Genomic DNA, 17,971 nt, shown 5'->3' on the forward strand with positions numbered 1-17,971 from the left:
CCAAGCTCTCTCATCCCCAACAGACTTCATACTTGCCCCTCTTTCCAAAACTCTTGCATTTACCTCCCTAACAACCCCATCCATAAACAAATTAAACAACCATGGAGACATCACACACCCCTGCCGCAAACCTACATTCACTGAGAACCAATCACTTTCCTCTCTTCCTACACGTACACATGCCTTACATCCTCGATAAAAATATATATATATATATATATATATATATATATATATATATATATATATATATATATATATATTCTTTTTTTTTTGCTTTGTCGCTGTCTCCCGCGTTTGCGAGGTAGCACAAGGAAACAGACGAAAGAAATGGCCCAACCCACCCCCATACACATGTATATACATACGTCCACACACGCAAATATACATACCTACACAGCTTTCCATGGTTTACCCCAGACACTTCACAAGCCCTGATTCAATCCACTGACAGCACGTCAACCCCGGTATACCACATTGATCCAATTCACTCTATTCCTTGCCCTTCTTTCACTCTCCTGCATGTTCAGGCCCCGATCACACAAAATCTTTTTCACTCCATCTTTCCACCTCCAATTTGGTCTCCCACTTCTCCTCGTTCCCTCCACCTCCAACACATATATCCTCTTGGTCAATCTTTCCTCACTCATTCTCTCCATGTGCCCAAACTATTTCAAAACACCCTCTTCTGCTCTCTCAACCACGCTCTTTTTATTTCCACACATCTCTCTTACCCTTACGTTACTTACTCGATCAAACCACCTCACACCACACATTGTCCTCAAACATCTCATTTCCAGCACATCCATCCTCCTGCGCACAACTCTATCCATAGCCCACACCTCGCAACCATACAACATTGTTGGAACCACTATTCCTTCAAACATACCCATTTTTGCTTTCCGAGATAATGCTCTCAACTTCCACACATTCTTCAAGGCTCCCAGGATTTTCGCCCCCTCCCCCACCCTATGATCCACTTCCGCTTCCATGGTTCCATCCGCTGCCAGATCCACTCCCAGATATCTAAAACACTTTACTTCCTCCAGTTTTTCTCCATTCAAACTTACCTCCCAATTGGCTTGACCCTCAACCCTACTGCACCTAATTACCTTGCTCTTATTCACATTTACTCTTAACTTTCTTCTTTCACACACTTTACCAAACTCAGTCACCAGCTTCTGCAGTTTCTCACATGAATCAGCCACCAGCGCTGTATCATCAGCGAACAACAACTGACTCACTTCCCAAGCTCTCTCATCCCCAACAGACTTCATACTTGCCCCTCTTTCCAAAACTCTTGCATTCACCTCCCTAACAACCCCATCCATAAACAAATTAAACAACCATGGAGACATTACACTCCCCTGCCGCAAACCTACATTCACTGAGAACCAATCACTTTCCTCTCTTCCTACACGTACACATGCCTTACATCCTCGATAAAAACTTTTCACTGCTTCTAACAACTTGCCTCCCACACCATATATTCTTAATACCTTCCACAGAGCATCTCTATCAACTCTATCATATGCCTTCTCCAGATCCATAAATGCTACATACAAATCCATTTGCTTTTCTAAGTATTTCTCACATACATTCAAACGCGGGAGACAGCGAAAAAAAAAAAAAAAAAAAAAAAAAAAAAAAATTCTTCAAAGCAAACACCTGATCCACACATCCTCTACCACTTCTGAAACCACACTGCTCTTCCCCAATCTGATGCTCTGTACATGCTTTCACCCTCTCAATCAATACCCTCCCATATAATTTACCAGGAATACTCAACAAACTTATACCTCTGTAATTTATATATATATATATATATATATATATATATATATATATATATATATATATATATATATATGTCAGTGGATTGAATCAAGGCATGTGAAGCGTCTGGGGTAAACCATGGAAAGCTGTGTAGGTATGTATATTTGCGTGTGTGGACGTATGTATATACATGTGTATGGGGGCGGGGTTGGGCCATTTCTTTCGTCTGTTTCCTTGCGCTACCTCGCAAACGCGGGAGACAGCGACAAAGTATAATAAAAAAAAAAATTGTTTCTTACATTTTTCATATGTATATATATGTACGTGTGTGTGTGTGTGTGTGTGTGTGTGTATGTGCGTATGTGTGTGTATGTGTGTGTGTGTGTATATGTATATATATATGTATATTATCCCTGGGGATAGGGGTGAAAGAATACTTCCCACGTATTCCTCGCGTGTCGTAGAAAGCGACTAGAGGGGACGGGAGCGGGGGGCCGGAAATCCTCCCCTCCTTGTAATTAACTTTCTAAAATGGGAAACAGAAGAAGGAGTCACGCGGGGAGTGATCATCCTCCTCGAAGGCTCAGAGTGGGGTGCCTAAATGTGTGTGGATGTAACCAAGATGTGAAAAAAGGAGAGATAGGTAGTATGTTTGAGGAAAGGAACCTGGATGTTTTGGCTCTGAGTGAAACGAAGCTCAAGGGTAAAGGGGAAGAGTGGTTTGGAAATGTCTGGGGAGTGAAGTCAGGGGTTAGTGAGAGGACAAGAGCAAGGGAAGGAGTAGCAATACTCCTGAAACAGGAGTTGTGGGAGTATGTGATAGAATGTAAGAAAGTAAATTCTCGATTAATATGGGTAAAATTGAAAGTTGATGGAGAGAGGTGGGTGATTATTGGTGCATATGCACCTGGGCATGAGAAGAAAGATCATGAGAGGCAAGTGTTTTGGGAGCAGCTGAATGAGTGTGTTAGCGGTTTTGATGCACGAGACCGGGTTATAGTGATGGGTGATTTGAATGCAAAGGTGAGTAATGTGGCAGTTGAGGGAATAATTGGTATGCATGGGGTGTTCAGTGTTGTAAATGGAAATGGTGAAGAGCTTGTAGATTTATGTGCTGAAAAAGGACTGATGATTGGGAATACCTGGTTTAAAAAGCGAGATATACATAAGTATACTTATGTAAGTAGGAGAGATGGCCAGAGAGCATTATTGGATTACGTGTTAATTGACAGGCGTGCGAAAGAGAGACTTTTGGATGTTAATGTGCTGAGAGGTGCAACTGGAGGGATGTCTGATCATTATCTTGTGGAGGCTAAGGTGAAGATTAGTATGGGTTTTCAGAAAAGAGGAGTGAATGTTGGGGTGAAGAAGGTGGTGAGAGTAAGTGAGCTTGGGAAGGAGACCTGTGTGGGGAAGTACCAGGAGAGACTGTGTACAGAATGGAAAAAGGTGAGAACAATGGAAGTAAGGGGAGTGGGGGAGGAATGGGATGTATTTAGGGAATCAGTGATGGATTGCGCAAAAGATGCTTGTGGCATGAGAAGAGTGGGAGGTGGGCTGTTTAGAAAGGGTAGTGAGTGGTGGGATGAAGAAGTAAGAGTATTAGTGAAAGAGAAGAGAGAGGCATTTGGACGATTTTTGCAGGGAAAAAATGCAATTGAGTGGGAGAAGTATAAAAGAAAGAGACAGGAGGTCAAGAGAAAGGTGCAAGAGGTGAAAAAAAGGGCAAATGAGAGTTGGGGTGAGAGACTATCAGTAAATTTTAGGGAAAATAAAAAGATGTTCTGGAAGGAGGTAAATAGGGTGCGTAAGACAAGGGAGCAAATGGGAACTTCAGTGAAGGGCGTAAATGGGGAGGTGATAACAAGTAGTGGTGATGTGAGAAGGAGATGGAATGAGTATTTTGAAGGTTTGTTGAATGTGTCTGATGACAGAGTGGCAGATATAGGGTGTTTTGGTCGAGGTGGTGTGCAAAGTGAGAGGGTTAGGGAAAATGATTTGGTAAACAGAGAAGAGGTAGTAAAAGCTTTGCGGAAGATGAAAGCCGGCAAGGCAGCAGGTTTGGATGGTATTGCAGTGGAATTTATTAAAAAAGGGGGTGACTGTATTGTTGACTGGTTGGTAAGGTTATTTAATGTATGTATGACTCATGGTGAGGTGCCTGAGGATTGGCGGAATGCGTGCATAGTGCCATTGTACAAAGGCAAAGGGGATAAGAGTGAGTGCTCAAATTACAGAGGTATAAGTTTGTTGAGTATTCCTGGTAAATTATATGGGAGGGTATTGATTGAGAGGGTGAAGGCATGTACAGAGCATCAGATTGGGGAAGAGCAGTGCGGTTTCAGAAGTGGTAGAGGATGTGTGGATCAGGTGTTTGCTTTGAAGAATGTATGTGAGAAATACTTAGAAAAGCAAATGGATTTGTATGTAGCATTTATGGATCTGGAGAAGGCATATGATAGAGTTGATAGAGATGCTCTGTGGAAGGTATTAAGAATATATGGTGTGGGAGGCAAGTTGTTAGAAGCAGTGAAAAGTTTTTATCGAGGATGTAAGGCATGTGTACGTGTAGGAAGAGAGGAAAGTGATTGGTTCTCAGTGAATGTAGGTTTGCGGCAGGGGTGTGTGATGTCTCCATGGTTGTTTAATTTGTTTATGGATGGGGTTGTTAGGGAGGTAAATGCAAGAGTCCTGGAAAGAGGGGCAAGTATGAAGTCTGTTGGGGATGAGAGAACTTGGGAAGTGAGTCAGTTGTTGTTCGCTGATGATACAGCGCTGGTGGCTGATTCATGTGAGAAACTGCAGAAGCTGGTGACTGAGTTTGGTAAAGTGTGTGGAAGAAGAAAGTTAAGAGTAAATGTGAATAAGAGCAAGGTTATTAGGTACAGTAGGGTTGAGGGTCAAGTCAATTGGGAGGTGAGTTTGAATGGAGAAAAACTGGAGGAAGTGAAGTGTTTTAGATATCTGGGAGTGGATCTGGCAGCGGATGGAACCATGGAAGCGGAAGTGGATCATAGGGTGGGGGAGGGGGCGAAAAATTTTGGGAGCCTTGAAAAATGTGTGGAAGTCGAGAACATTATCTCGGAAAGCAAAAATGGGTATGTTTGAAGGAATAGTAGTTCCAACAATGTTGTATGGTTGCGAGGCGTGGGCTATGGATAGAGTTGTGCGCAGGAGGATGGATGTGCTGGAAATGAGATGTTTGAGGACAATGTGTGGTGTGAGGTGGTTTGATCGAGTAAGTAACGTAAGGGTAAGAGAGATGTGTGGAAATAAAAAGAGCGTGGTTGAGAGAGCAGAAGAGGGTGTTTTGAAATGGTTTGGGCACATGGAGAGAATGAGTGAGGAAAGATTGACCAAGAGGATATATGTGTCGGAGGTGGAGGGAACGAGGAGAAGAGGGAGACCAAATTGGAGGTGGAAAGATGGAGTGAAAAAGATTTTGTGTGATCGGGGCCTGAACATGCAGGAGGGTGAAAGGAGGGCAAGGAATAGAGTGAATTGGAGCGATGTGGTATACAGGGGTTGACGTGCTGTCAGTGGAGTGAATCAAGGCATGTGAAGCGTCTGGGGTAAACCATGGAAAGCTGTGTAGGTATGTATATTTGCGTGTGTGGACGTGTGTGTGTACATGTGTATGGGGGGGGGTTGGGCCATTTCTTTCGTCTGTTTCTTTGCGCTACCTCGCAAACGCGGGAGACAGCGACAAAGTATAAAAAAAAAAAAAAAAAAATATATATATATATATATATATATATATATATATATATATATATATATATATATATATATATATATATATATATATATATGCCCATACATGCACATATACATACACAGGCATATACATCTATGCACATGTACACATTCATACTTGCTGCCTTCATCCATTCATATCGCCACCTCGCCACACAGGAAACACACCCTCTTCTGCTCTCTCAACCACACTCATTTTATTTCCACATATCTCTTACCCTTTCATTACTTACTCGATGAAACCACCTCACACCACATACTGTCCTTAAACATCTCATTTAAAATACATCTACCTTCCACAGTACAAACCTCTCTATAGCTGATGCCTTGCAACTATATAGAATTGTTGGAACTACTATTCCTTCAAACAAACCCATTTCTGCTCCAAGATAACGTTCTCTCCTTCCACACATTCTTCATTGCTCCCAGAACCTTTGTCCTCTCTCCCACCCTGTGACTCACTTCCACTTCCATGTTTCCATTCGCTGCTAAGTCCACTCCTAGATATCTAAAACATTTCACTTCCTACAAATTTTCTCCATTTGAACTTACATCCCAGTAACTTGTCCCTCAACCCTACTAAATCTAATAACCTTGCTGTTATTCACATTTACTCTTAACTTTCTCCTTTCACACATTTTTCCAAACTCAATCACCAACCTCTGCAGTTTCTCACTTGAATCAGCCACTAGAGCTGTATCTCTGACGAACAACAACTGACTCACTTCCTAGGCCCTCTCATACCCAACAGACTGCATACTCACCCCTCCCTTCAAAACTCTAGCACTTACCTCCCTTACCACTGTATCCATAAACAAATTAAACAACCATGGGGACTTTACACACCCCTGCCACAGAGCGACCTTCACTGAGAACCAATCACTCTCCTTTCTTCCTACTCAACCCTCCAGATCCAAAAATGCTACACACAAATCCATTTGTTTTTCTAAATATTTCTAAATTCTTTAAAGCAAACACCTGATCCACACATCCTCTACCACTTCTGAAACCACATTGCTCTTCCCCAGTCTGACACTCTGCACATATCTTCACCCTCTCAATCAGTACCCTCTCATACAATTTCACAGGAATATGCAACAAACTTATGCCTCTGTAGTTTGAACACTCACCTTTATCTGCTTTACCTTTGTATGATGGCACTATGCATGCATTCAGCCACTCCTCAGGTACTTCACCCTGATCCATACATACATTGAATATCCTAACCAACCAATCAACAACACAGTCACCCCCTTTCTTAATAAATTCTACTGCGATACCATCCAAATCCGCAGCCATAACGGATTCCATTTTTCGCAAAGCTTTCACTGTTTCTTCTCTCTTAACCAAACCATTCTCCCTGACCCTCTCAATTCACACACCACCCCGACCAAAACACTTTACATCTGCCACTCTATCATCAAACACATTCAATAAACCTTCTAAATACTCATTCCATCTCCTTCTCACTTAATCACTTCCTGTTATTACTTCCCCCTTTTCCCCCCCTCCACCGATGTTCCTATTTGTTCTCTTGTCTTACGCACATCATTCATCTCCCTGAAATTTAATGATACTCTTTCACCCAAAGTCTCATATACATAAACATATCAACATATACATCTGTAGATATACACATACACAGACATATACATATATACACATACATATTCATACTTGCTTGCCTTCATCCATTCATGGCACAACCCCACCCCACAGGAAATAGCATCACTACTCCCTGCTTCAGCGAGATAGTGCCAGGAAAACAGACAAAAAGGCCACATTTGTTCACACTCAGTCTCTAGTTGTCATGTGCAATGCAATGAAACCACAGCCACCCATCCAAATCCAGGCCCAACAGACCTTTCCATGGTTTACCCCAGATATTTCACATGTCCTGGTTCAGTTGACATGCTGTCAATGGACAGAACCAAGGCATGTGAAACGTCTGGGTTAAACCATGGAAAGGCATGCAAGGCCTGGATGTGGACTGTGAGCTGTGGTACTGGTGCATTAAACATGACAGCTAGAGACTGAATGTGAATGAGTGTGGCTTTTTTGTCTGTATTTCTGGCGTTACCTCACTGAAGCATGAAGTAGCAATGCTGTTTCCTGTGGGGCCGGGTAGCGCCAGGAATGGATGAGGGCAAGCAAGTATGAATATGTATATGTCTGTATATGTGCATGTATGTTGATATGCACATGTATACGTATGTATATATGCATGTATGGGCATTTAAGTACACATATGTGTATATGAGTGGATGGGCTATTCTTTGTCTGTTTCCCGGCGCTACCTCGCTGATGCGTGAAACTGCGATTAAGTATAATAAATATAAAATATATATACATACATACAGATACATATATAACAAGTATACATATTCACAATTGCTCGCCTTCATTCCTTCCTGGCACCACCCCACCCCACAGGAAACAGTATGAGATGGTCTTGTCTTGTTTGGGCATTCAGTTGCCTGTGCCATCTCAGCAAATATGAAAAGAAAAGATGGAAATTGAGAATCTGAGTACATATTGATATAGTACTGATAAAATAACATTAAAAATAACTGGTGAAGTAATGTGGGGAATGATTATGAGAACATTCATCATGAGTGACAGAACACTGATATATACAATAAAATCAAGCTTGAATATTGCCATATCAAATGGTCTCACTATCAACACTGGGATAACTCAGAAACCTACTAAGAATTCAGAAACACTTTACAAGTAAAACTGAGGGATAGAAGCATTCAAATTATCATGAGAGGTTAAAAGAAGCCAAACTTAGCACCCTAGAAAGAAGCAAAACATACATGATAATCTACAAAGGGCAACCACTTGAGGGTGCCTAAAAGGATATACAGTATTTCCTCTAAAAGCATCCCAGCAAAGAAGAACCAGAGAAATTAAGTCTGCAACATTACCCTGGAACATAACAAAAAGACATCAAAATCTGTGCCCAGTGAGAGAGAAGGAAAAGTTATGCAATATGCATAGCAGGAGAAATGAATGGCATTAGCAATAAAGCAATAAATGCAGCAAGCACAAGATGCTAATTCTGTTTAAGGGTAAAATTTCATCATTGGTAATCAGAAATATGCAGGTGCAGTCCCCTGTTCCTTCAATATCTGAAACATAGTTTCTTTTTAAATTGAGTCTAACTTTACTCATCCTCTTCATATGCCTGAACCATTTCAGCAACTCTGATCAGCCTACTCAATTGGACTGTGTTTCCTACCACATCTCTACTCTTGCACTGCCATTCTTTATATGGTCAACTTGCCTTACACCATATATCATCCTAAAGTTTTTCATTTCTCACATGTCTGTCCTCACATATTTACAACTCACTTCTTCACAACAGCCAGGGCCACTATACCTTCAAACATGCCCATTTTTGTCCTAAAATACAATGAACTGTCCTTCCACATGCTTCTTAATGCATCTTGGACCTTAACATCCTCTTTCAATCTATGACTCAATTCAGTCCCCACGCTGCAACGTCCACTCCTACTCTGCTTCCTCCTCATTCAAATTTGCAAGTGAAACATGCTATCTCATCCACTTGAGACACTGCATTACCTTACTTTTGTTAGCATTTATTCCAATGTTTCTCCTTTCCCACACTTCCAAACTTTGTCACCAGCTTCTGGAGTTTCTCTCTGGAGTCTGCCACCAGAGCCAGATTATTTGCAAACAAATGATTCACCTTCCATACATTCCTATCCACAGCATTGCTGAAGCCCCGGGCCCTCCCTCTAAGACCCTTGCATTTACTTCCTTCACCACCCTATCCATAAAAGGAGTACACAACTATGGTGATATCACACTTCCTTGACACAGACACACCTTCACCAGGAGTTACTCATTCTCCTTCCTTTCTACTTGTAAACATGCCTTACTCAGGATGTTAAAAATATACAAACACGTTGCATCAATGACTCAGTCATATTATCCTTATGACAATAACAAACTTTTGAGTGTCTAAGTATTCCTTAAAAGACACTTGACTAGGTTACTATCTCACACAGAAATATGTTAACCAAAGCCATATGCACATGATTCTAAAAACATAGGGCACAAACAATTGCAATGTTAGCCTGCAGAAATGGCACATACAAGCAAATCAGTAGTGAGAAACAAAATCAGCTATTTACCAATATTTTAACAGAAAATACAGATAATTTTGTGCAAATCTGTTAAACAACTAAATCTAGTTAAACATTGTCTACATCTGTTATGTGCCCTTTAATTCATCCAGCTCCACTAACAGGCATATGAAGTACTCTAGAACTTTAATGCATATATAATGAAATGTGTTGCATTTCTGGAAGTCTTTCTGTCACAACCAAAAACGACTAACATGAGTTTTTTCACTGATATCTATAATCTTTGAAGAGTGTCAAAACTTCATATTACTACAAAACATGAATGTGTGGATATCATATAGGCTTTCTTAACATCTCCATATATACTGATGTAGATTGTAGTATAAGTTAACAATGCAGGTGTTGTTACCTTGAGTCAAAAGAGACCAATTCAAAAATTATTAACACATACGCCCCAGCTGCAGCAAAAGAGTTAACAGCCCTAGGATTCTTTATGGGAATCCCACAGCTCTCAGGTAGTCTTGATATGTACCTTGGGCAGTCCCAAAGATATTGAACAGAAGGGATATTGACATTTTGTTTGTGCTGGGGTTGCAACAACCAGTCAAGGAATAAATCCTTTGTTTCTTCAGTGGGGTGATGAAAACATGAAGAGGAAGAGTCTTGTGAAGAATTTGTTCTGTATTTGTAAACTCACAGTGATGGGTGGTGACCAGACCTTAGTCACAATAAAGTAATGTTTATCTGGGCTGTACAGATTTGAAGGGTTTTATCTTGGGAGGAGGTGTGCTGAGAATGATTTCTGCCAGGGGATATGCATGTAAATGTAATTAGTTGTTCTGGTACTGGTAGGTGAATAGGGTAATTGATTATGTTGGTAATGGACTATAAACCTAAGGTGTGCTTTCCATTTCTGGACTGGTATAGGCGGTTTGTGAGGAGGTGGCATAGATGGGTGGGGGTCATGTGCATCCATAATAAATTTTGTAACTGTCATGTCTAAGTATGTTTATGTGGAAGGATTCAGGTCTGTAAATGTAAGTGATATAAGTTTGTTGTCTGCAGTGCATTCTCTTATGGTTCTGAGAGCTTTAATCTGACTTTGAAAGTCTTTAGTTAGTTCAGGATATGGGGAGGCATGATGCATAGCTGTTCAAACAAATAGTTTGAAGACAAAGAAAAGAATTTCATTTTGTTCCTCAGAGGTTCTGAAGGCTCATAGTTTTTGTACTGCCTTTGTGCTTTATGTTGTTGATGTGAGGTAAAAATGTAATGTATGTAAATATGTCATACCTAATATCGGTGTTTTGTTGAGCAACAGAGATTGGCAGAAAAATGTGATGTGTGAGTATGTGTTTCATGCTTGCTGAACATCTGGTGATGCATATTAAGGAATGACCATGATTGCATCAACATACAAACTCCAGAGTTAGTCTGATGTACTGTTGTTGAAAGCCCAATCAGATGCAGAGTAATGAGAATGGTACACTGCAAGGAGTGAAAGAGCACTGGAGGGAGAGAAATGCAGGAAAAATGCATGGAATGGTGTATGTGAAGGTGGCATATAAAGACAGGGATATGTGATTACTGCTGTGGCCACTCCTTTGATGGGAGTTCCTTAAGGGAACAGGCATCAGACATATAGATAGATAGACTCTGTGACAGGGGGCTAGATATGGTTATAATCTACGAAACATATTGCATGAATCTCTGTGCAAGTTGGACTTGAGGGTTGACAAAGCCCTGTAACTATCATCAAACACAATACAATAGTTGTGTTAAGTAGGCAAATTATCTGATGATTAATGGGAAAATTGCATCTAAAATCATGAAAAAGTAAATATTCAATAAGATATTTACAACTTAGACCTAACTTTGAGTATGTATTTCAGGTTTGGTCACTCTACTTTAAGAAATGTAAATTTCTACTGAAGAATGTCCAGCAGAGAACAACAAAGCTGATAACTAAAATAAGAGACAGATGAGTAACAGAGAAAGGCATGAGGATATATATTTGCCTACAAGTGAAGAGAAAACAATGAGGGGAGACAAATACATACTTACAATTAGTAAACCAAATTATCCTAAAAGGGAACAGATGTTCACAGTGGTCTCAGGTATAAGCTTTCCAGAAGCATACAATTTAAATGTTTAAATAATTGTATGAGACAAAAGAATGCTTACAAGATGGGCCCAACAAATACAGAACTCTCTCCTTGTACTGTACTGTACACCTTCTACCTTAGCTAACTCAAAAGCAGGAAGATCATTCATGGCAGTCTCAGGTATAAGTTTCATGAGAGTTGCTTCATGAACAGCTGTAATCTAAATTACCTGTGAACTTTATGCCTGTTCTCTCAATTATTCCTTGCTGACATATTAACCAAAAAAAATTTCCTTGTTACATTCTTTTTTAAATGGAACTGAATGAAAACTAATTTGGTATGAATAACCTACATGATAGAGGGCAAAAGCATGAGAATACTCAGAAACTAGGAATAGCTAAGTAAAAAATTATTCACCTCTCTAAACACAAAATCATTAATCATACAAATTACCTAAAAAACATCACTGTTGGCATACAACTAATCTACATTAGCAGCAGGTCATGAACTTCCTGGAAAGGACACCACCTTACATACTGTGCTCTGACAATGATCTCCTGAATCTAAGAAAACTACAGATATAACAGTTTGCTGGGTAAGAGAAAATTCTAGGTTGCTGATGGAACTGTAAGGAAGTCACAAGATGGTCCACAGGTATACATATATGAGGAATGATGGAAGAGAAGAACAAAATGCTTTGATTGGCTATGTAGCAGTGGATGAAAGATTGAGAAAGGCAGTGCTGGATGCTACAGTCATGAGAGGATTCTTTGGAGATTGACCATTTTGTGGTTCTTGTGGAAATGAGGATCAGGAAGAAGTGGAGGTATGGTGTAAGGAAGAATGGAGAGGTAAAGTGTTGGCAAGGCAGAAGATGAATTGAGAAAATAAAGGGAGGAGTACAAAAGGAAGGTAACTGAAAGCTTGGATGAAAGTGCAGTGAATGTAGGAATGCAGTCATGTAGGAATGAGGTGTTTAGAGAAATACTAGTAAAGGTTGTAGAATCAGTAGCTGGATACAAGGTAGAGATAAGGAATAAAAAGGGCAATTCATGGTGGACAGAAAAATCCAAAATACTGTGGAAGAGAAGAAAAGGGCATATGGTAGATTACACAATAAGAATGGACCAGTGGAAGTTCAGCAAAGGAGGGAAAAATACAAAAATGTTAGTAGAATGTTAAGAAGCTGATACAGGAAAGCAGAGTAGATGGAGATTTTGGAAGAAAGTTAAGTGAAAAGTTTTAGAATAATAAGAAACTATATTGGAAAGAGGTGAAAAGGGAAAGAGGTGGCTGTAAGAGTGGAAATGTTGAAGTGTGAAGGAAGGAGAATCACTGAATCAAAAGCAGGAAGTGAAAGGAAGATGGAAAGAGTATTTTGAAGAACTGATGAATGTGGGAGAAGGGGAGGCAGCATTTGTTACATGCATGGGTATGGAGGAGGGAAGGAAGAGAATACAAGTGCAGAGGCCTACAGCAAAGAGGAAGATAAGAGAGACAATAATGAGGCAGAAGGTAGGAAAGGCACCTGAAATGGATGAGATTATGGCTGAAATGCTGAAGCATGGAGGATAAAATATGAAAGAGTGGATGCATCTTATATGTAATTGGACATGGAAACAGAAGTTTGTGCCTGAGGATTGGGGTGAAAGCTATTATTATTCATTTATTCAAATGAAAAGCTGTGATAGATATATGTACCAATAATAGGGGAATAAGTCTGTATTGTTGACTGGTTGGTAAGGTTATTTAATGTATGTATGACTCATGGTGAGGTGCCTGAGGATTGGTGGAATGCTTGCATAATGCCATTTTACAAAGGCCACGGGGATAAAAGTGAGTGCTCAAATTACAGAGGTATAAGTTTGTTGAGTATTCCTGGGAAATTATATGGGAGGGTATTGATCAAGAGGGTGAAGGAATGTACAGAGCATAAGATTGGGGAAGAGCAGTGTGGTTTCAGAAGTGGTAGAGGATGTGTGGATCAGGTGTTTCCTTTGAAGAATGTACGTGAGAAATACTTAGAAAAGCAAATGGATGTATGTAGCATTTATGGGTCTGGAGAAGGTATATGATAGAGTTGATAGAGATGCTCTGTGGAAGGTATTAAGAATATATGGTGTGGGAGGCAAGTTGTTAGAAGCAGTGAAAACTTTTTATCGAGGATGTAAGGCATGTGTATGTGCAGGAAGAGAGGAAAATGATTGGTTCTCAGTGAATGTAGGTTTGCGGCAGGGGTGTGTGATGTCTCCATGGTTGATTGATTTGTTTATGGATGGGGTTGTTAGGGAGGTGAATGCATGAGTTTTGGAAAGAGGGGCAAGTATGCAGTCTGTTGGGGATGAAAGAGTTTGAGAAGTGAATCAGTTGTTGTTCGCTGATGATACAGCGCTGGTGGCTGATTCGTGAGAAACTGCAGAAGCTGGTGACTGAGTCTGGTAAAGTGTGTGAAAGAAGAAAGCTGAGAGTAAATGTGAATAAGAGCACGGTTATTAGGTACAGTAGGGTTGAGGGACAAGTCAATTGGGAGGTAAGTTTAAATGGAGAAAAACTGGAGGAAGTGAATTGTTTTAGATATCTGGGAGTGGATTTGGCAGCGGATGGAACTATGGAAACAAAAGTGAATCATAGGGTGGGGGAGGGGGCGAGAGTTCTGGGAGCGTTGAAGAATGTGTGGAAGTCGAGAACATTATCTCAAAAAGCAAAAATGGGTATGTTTGAAGGAATGGTGGTTCCGACAATGTTATATGGTTGCGAGGTGTGGGCTACAGATGGAGGAGGGTGGATGTGCTGGAAATGAGATGGTTGAGGACAATATGTGGTGTGAGGAGGTTTGATCGAGTAAGTAATAATTGGATAAGAGAGATGTGTGGTAATAAAAAGAGTGTGGTTGAGAGAGCAGCAGAGGGTGTTTTGAAATGGTTTGGTCACATGGAGAGAATGAGTGAGGAAAGATTGACCAAGAGGATATCTGTGTCAGAGGTGGAGGGAACGAGGAGAAGTGGGAGACCAAACTGGAGGTGGAAAGATGGAGTGAAAAGCATTTTGAGTGATTGGGGCCTGAACATGCAGGAGGGTGAAAGGTGTGCAAGGAATAGAGTGAATTGGAGCGATGTGGTATACCAGGGTCGATGTGCTGTCAATGGATTGAACCAGGGCATGTGAAGTGTTTGGGGTAAACCATGGAAAGTTCTGTGGGGCCTGGATGTGGAAAGGGAGCTGTGGTTTCGGTGCATTATTACATGACAGCTAGAGACTGAGTGTGAACAAATGTGGCCTTTGTTGTCTTTTCCTAGCGCTACCTCGTGCACATGAGGGGGAGGGGATTGTTATTTCATGTGTGGCGGGGTGGCGATGGGAATGAATAAAGGCAGATAGTATGAATTATGTACATGTGTATATATGCATATGTATGTGTGTATATATATGTATATGTTGAGATGTATAGGTATGTATATTTGCGTGTGTGGATGTGTATGTATATACACGTGTATGTGGGTGGGTTTGGCCATTCTTTCGTCTGTTTCCTTGTGCTACCTCGCTAACATGGGAGACAGCGACAAAGCAAAATAAAATCTGTTTAAGTATACTCAGGAAAGTGTATGCAAGAATATTAATTGATAGAGTGATGGAAGAGACTGAATGCAGAATAAGTGAAGAGCAAGAAGGTTTTACGAAAGGTAGAGGATGTGTGGATCAGAATTTTGTAGTTAACATGACCATGGAAATGTATTTAGCAAAAGGTAAGAAGCTGTATGCAGCTTTTATGGATCTGGAGAAAGCATATGACAGAGTTGAGTGGAATGCTCTGTGGGATGTGCTAAAGATATATGGTATAGGAGGAAAACTGTTGGATGGTGTAAAGCCTTCTGCAGCAGTGCAAGAGCATGTGTAAGAGTGGATGGAAGCTGAGCAAAAAGGTTTGGGGTATATGTAGGTGTGAGGCAGGGCTGTGTGATGTCACTGTGACTTTTTAATATAGGTATGGATGGAGTGATAAAAGAGATGAAAGCAAAACTAGGGAAAAGGGATGCAGAGATGGAGTGTGGCAATGAGATATGGTGGCTAGTGGCCGGCCTGTTTGTGGATGACACTATGTTATTTGCAGAGAGTGAAGAGAAGTTGCAGAAAGTTGTAAGTGTATTTTATGAGGTGTGTTAGCAGAGGAAATTGGAAGTAAATGCAAGTCAAAGTAGAGTAATGGTGTTTGAAAGAAAACAGAGTAAAAGTATAGATTTTGTAACACCAAATAGAGTGAAAACTGAAAGTGTACTAAATTGTGCTCTGGATATTGGGGGGGGGGGGGGGGGGGGACTGGAAGAAGTGAGGAAATTCAAGTATCTGGGAGCTATCTTGGGTAAGTGTGGTGATATGTTAGGAGAGGTAAGGGAGAGAGCAATATAGACTAGAAGAGTCATTGGGTCCCTTAATAGAATAATGAAGGGTAGAGGTTTATGTATGGATGTAAAGAGATGATTAAGGGACAGCATAGTCCTCCCAACCCTGATCTATGCAGCCGAAACATGGAATGACGAACAGAGGTCAAGAATCCAGGCTGAAGAAATGAGCTATTTGAGAAGAGCATGTGGTGTGACTAGATGGAATGAAGAAATGAAAGGGTTTATGAGAGATGTGATATGGCATCGAATGCAAAGGGAGTGAATTGAGGAGTGGTAGAATGGGTGAAACATAATACTTTGAGGTGGTTTGGGGATGTGAAAAGAATGCAAAACTGGAAGTTTACAAGGAAATTGTATGATAGTACAATTAAAGGGGTTGGTGTGAGTGGAAGACTACCTGTGACAAGGACAAATAGGGTGGAGGAATACTGGAAGGAGAGAAACAGAGGAAGAATGCCTGGAATGGTGGGTGTAAGGGAGGCAAGTAAGGTCAGGATAAGTGGAGACTCTTCTGTCATGGCTGTCCCATGATGGGAGTTCCCGGAGGGAAAGGGCATCAAAGATATAGTTAGATAGATAGAAGTCACAGAAATAAAAGCCACTGACTGTCAACAATCACACAAAAGGTAACTCCTTTACTGGGCATGCTATGAAATACTTACTTCAAGAACTTGCATAATAAAGACAAGTTTTGTTGCAGTATCTGCTCTTTTAGCAAAATGATTATAACATAATAATGGGTAAAATAATGTGTGAAAAAAGGTTATGAGTTGAAGAAATCACTTAAACTATGTATCTTTCAAAAACAAATTCTGATTCTATTAGTAATAACACTACAGCAGTTTAATTCAGTCCCTGGGACTTTATATCACACCTTATCTTTGACATTACTGAAGTCAAGAGTGATGGTAGAGGAATGCTTCTGTCACTAACTGGAGTGTCTAATGCTACTATGTGACTAACAAAACTGAAATTCTTGAGCTTCTTGTGTAGCTAGTTAACCTAAAATGTAGCTATTTATCTCATGAGAGTCTGCATTTCTGTTGTCTGTCTAGAATCTGATATGCTACCATTTATTTGGTCACAATCTGAGACCTACTGTGAATAGTTGGAGGCTAGGATGTTACTTTGTACTTGGCTGAGGTCTCCAGTCCCATTACTCTTTTGGTTGGAGTTTGGTGTGTTCACGGAAGAAAAGCGACCATACATAGGATGGGCCATTAGTGCAGCTCTAAGATCTCTAAGTGTTTCTGTAGGTGGTTCATCTATGCTGCATGATTCTGGTTTCCTGTAATAAAGAATTCCAATAACTATATGATGATATTTTTCAGTCGTCTTAACAAAACATATTGGATGTGCATGGGGAGCTGTGGTTTTGGTGCATCACACATGACAGCTGGAGACTGAGTGTGATTAGATGTGGCCTTTTTATGTCTGTCTTCCTGGCACTACCTCGCTGATGCAGAGAGTAGTGATACTGTTTCCTGTGGGGTGGGGTGGCGCCAGGAATGGCTAAAGGTAAGTAGGTATGAATATGTACATGTGTACAACATATGTCTATGTCTGTGTATGTGTATGAATATGTGTTTATGTATAAGTACGTATATGTTACTTGGGATGTAAGTTTGGATGGAAAAAAATTGGAGGAAGTGAAGTATTTCAGATATCTGTGACTGGACTTAGCAGTGAATGGAACCATGGAAGAAGTGAGTCACAAGGTGGGGGAGGGGGCGAGGGTTCTGGGAGTGATGAAGAATGTGTGGAAAGAGAGAACATTATCTTGGAGAGCAAAAACGGGTATGTTTGAAGGAATACTAGT

At 40.6% G+C, this 17,971-nt stretch overlaps 1 protein-coding gene across 5 annotated transcripts in view; it reads right to left on the reverse strand.

Moving 5' to 3' along the window:
• Positions 1-5,172: 5,172 nt before the first annotated feature.
• The window catches only part of LOC139746567 (uncharacterized), a 133,215-nt gene continuing 120,416 nt past the window's right edge, over positions 5,173-17,971 (reverse strand). For 4 of the 5 annotated variants that reach the window (XM_071657931.1, XM_071657928.1, XM_071657927.1 and 1 more), the window contains exons 15-16: positions 17,252-17,440; positions 5,173-8,018 (exon numbers count right to left, since the gene is read on the reverse strand). In XM_071657931.1, coding sequence (XP_071514032.1) covers positions 7,934-8,018; positions 17,252-17,440 — 274 coding nt within the window. In that variant the 3' untranslated portion in view covers positions 5,173-7,933. The remainder of the gene's footprint in view (positions 8,019-17,251; positions 17,441-17,971) is intronic. The other variant, XM_071657929.1, reaches the window with a different exon arrangement.

The sequence above is a fragment of the Panulirus ornatus genome, chromosome 65, assembly GCF_036320965.1.
Source record: "Panulirus ornatus isolate Po-2019 chromosome 65, ASM3632096v1, whole genome shotgun sequence".
NCBI lineage: Eukaryota > Metazoa > Arthropoda > Malacostraca > Decapoda > Palinuridae > Panulirus > Panulirus ornatus.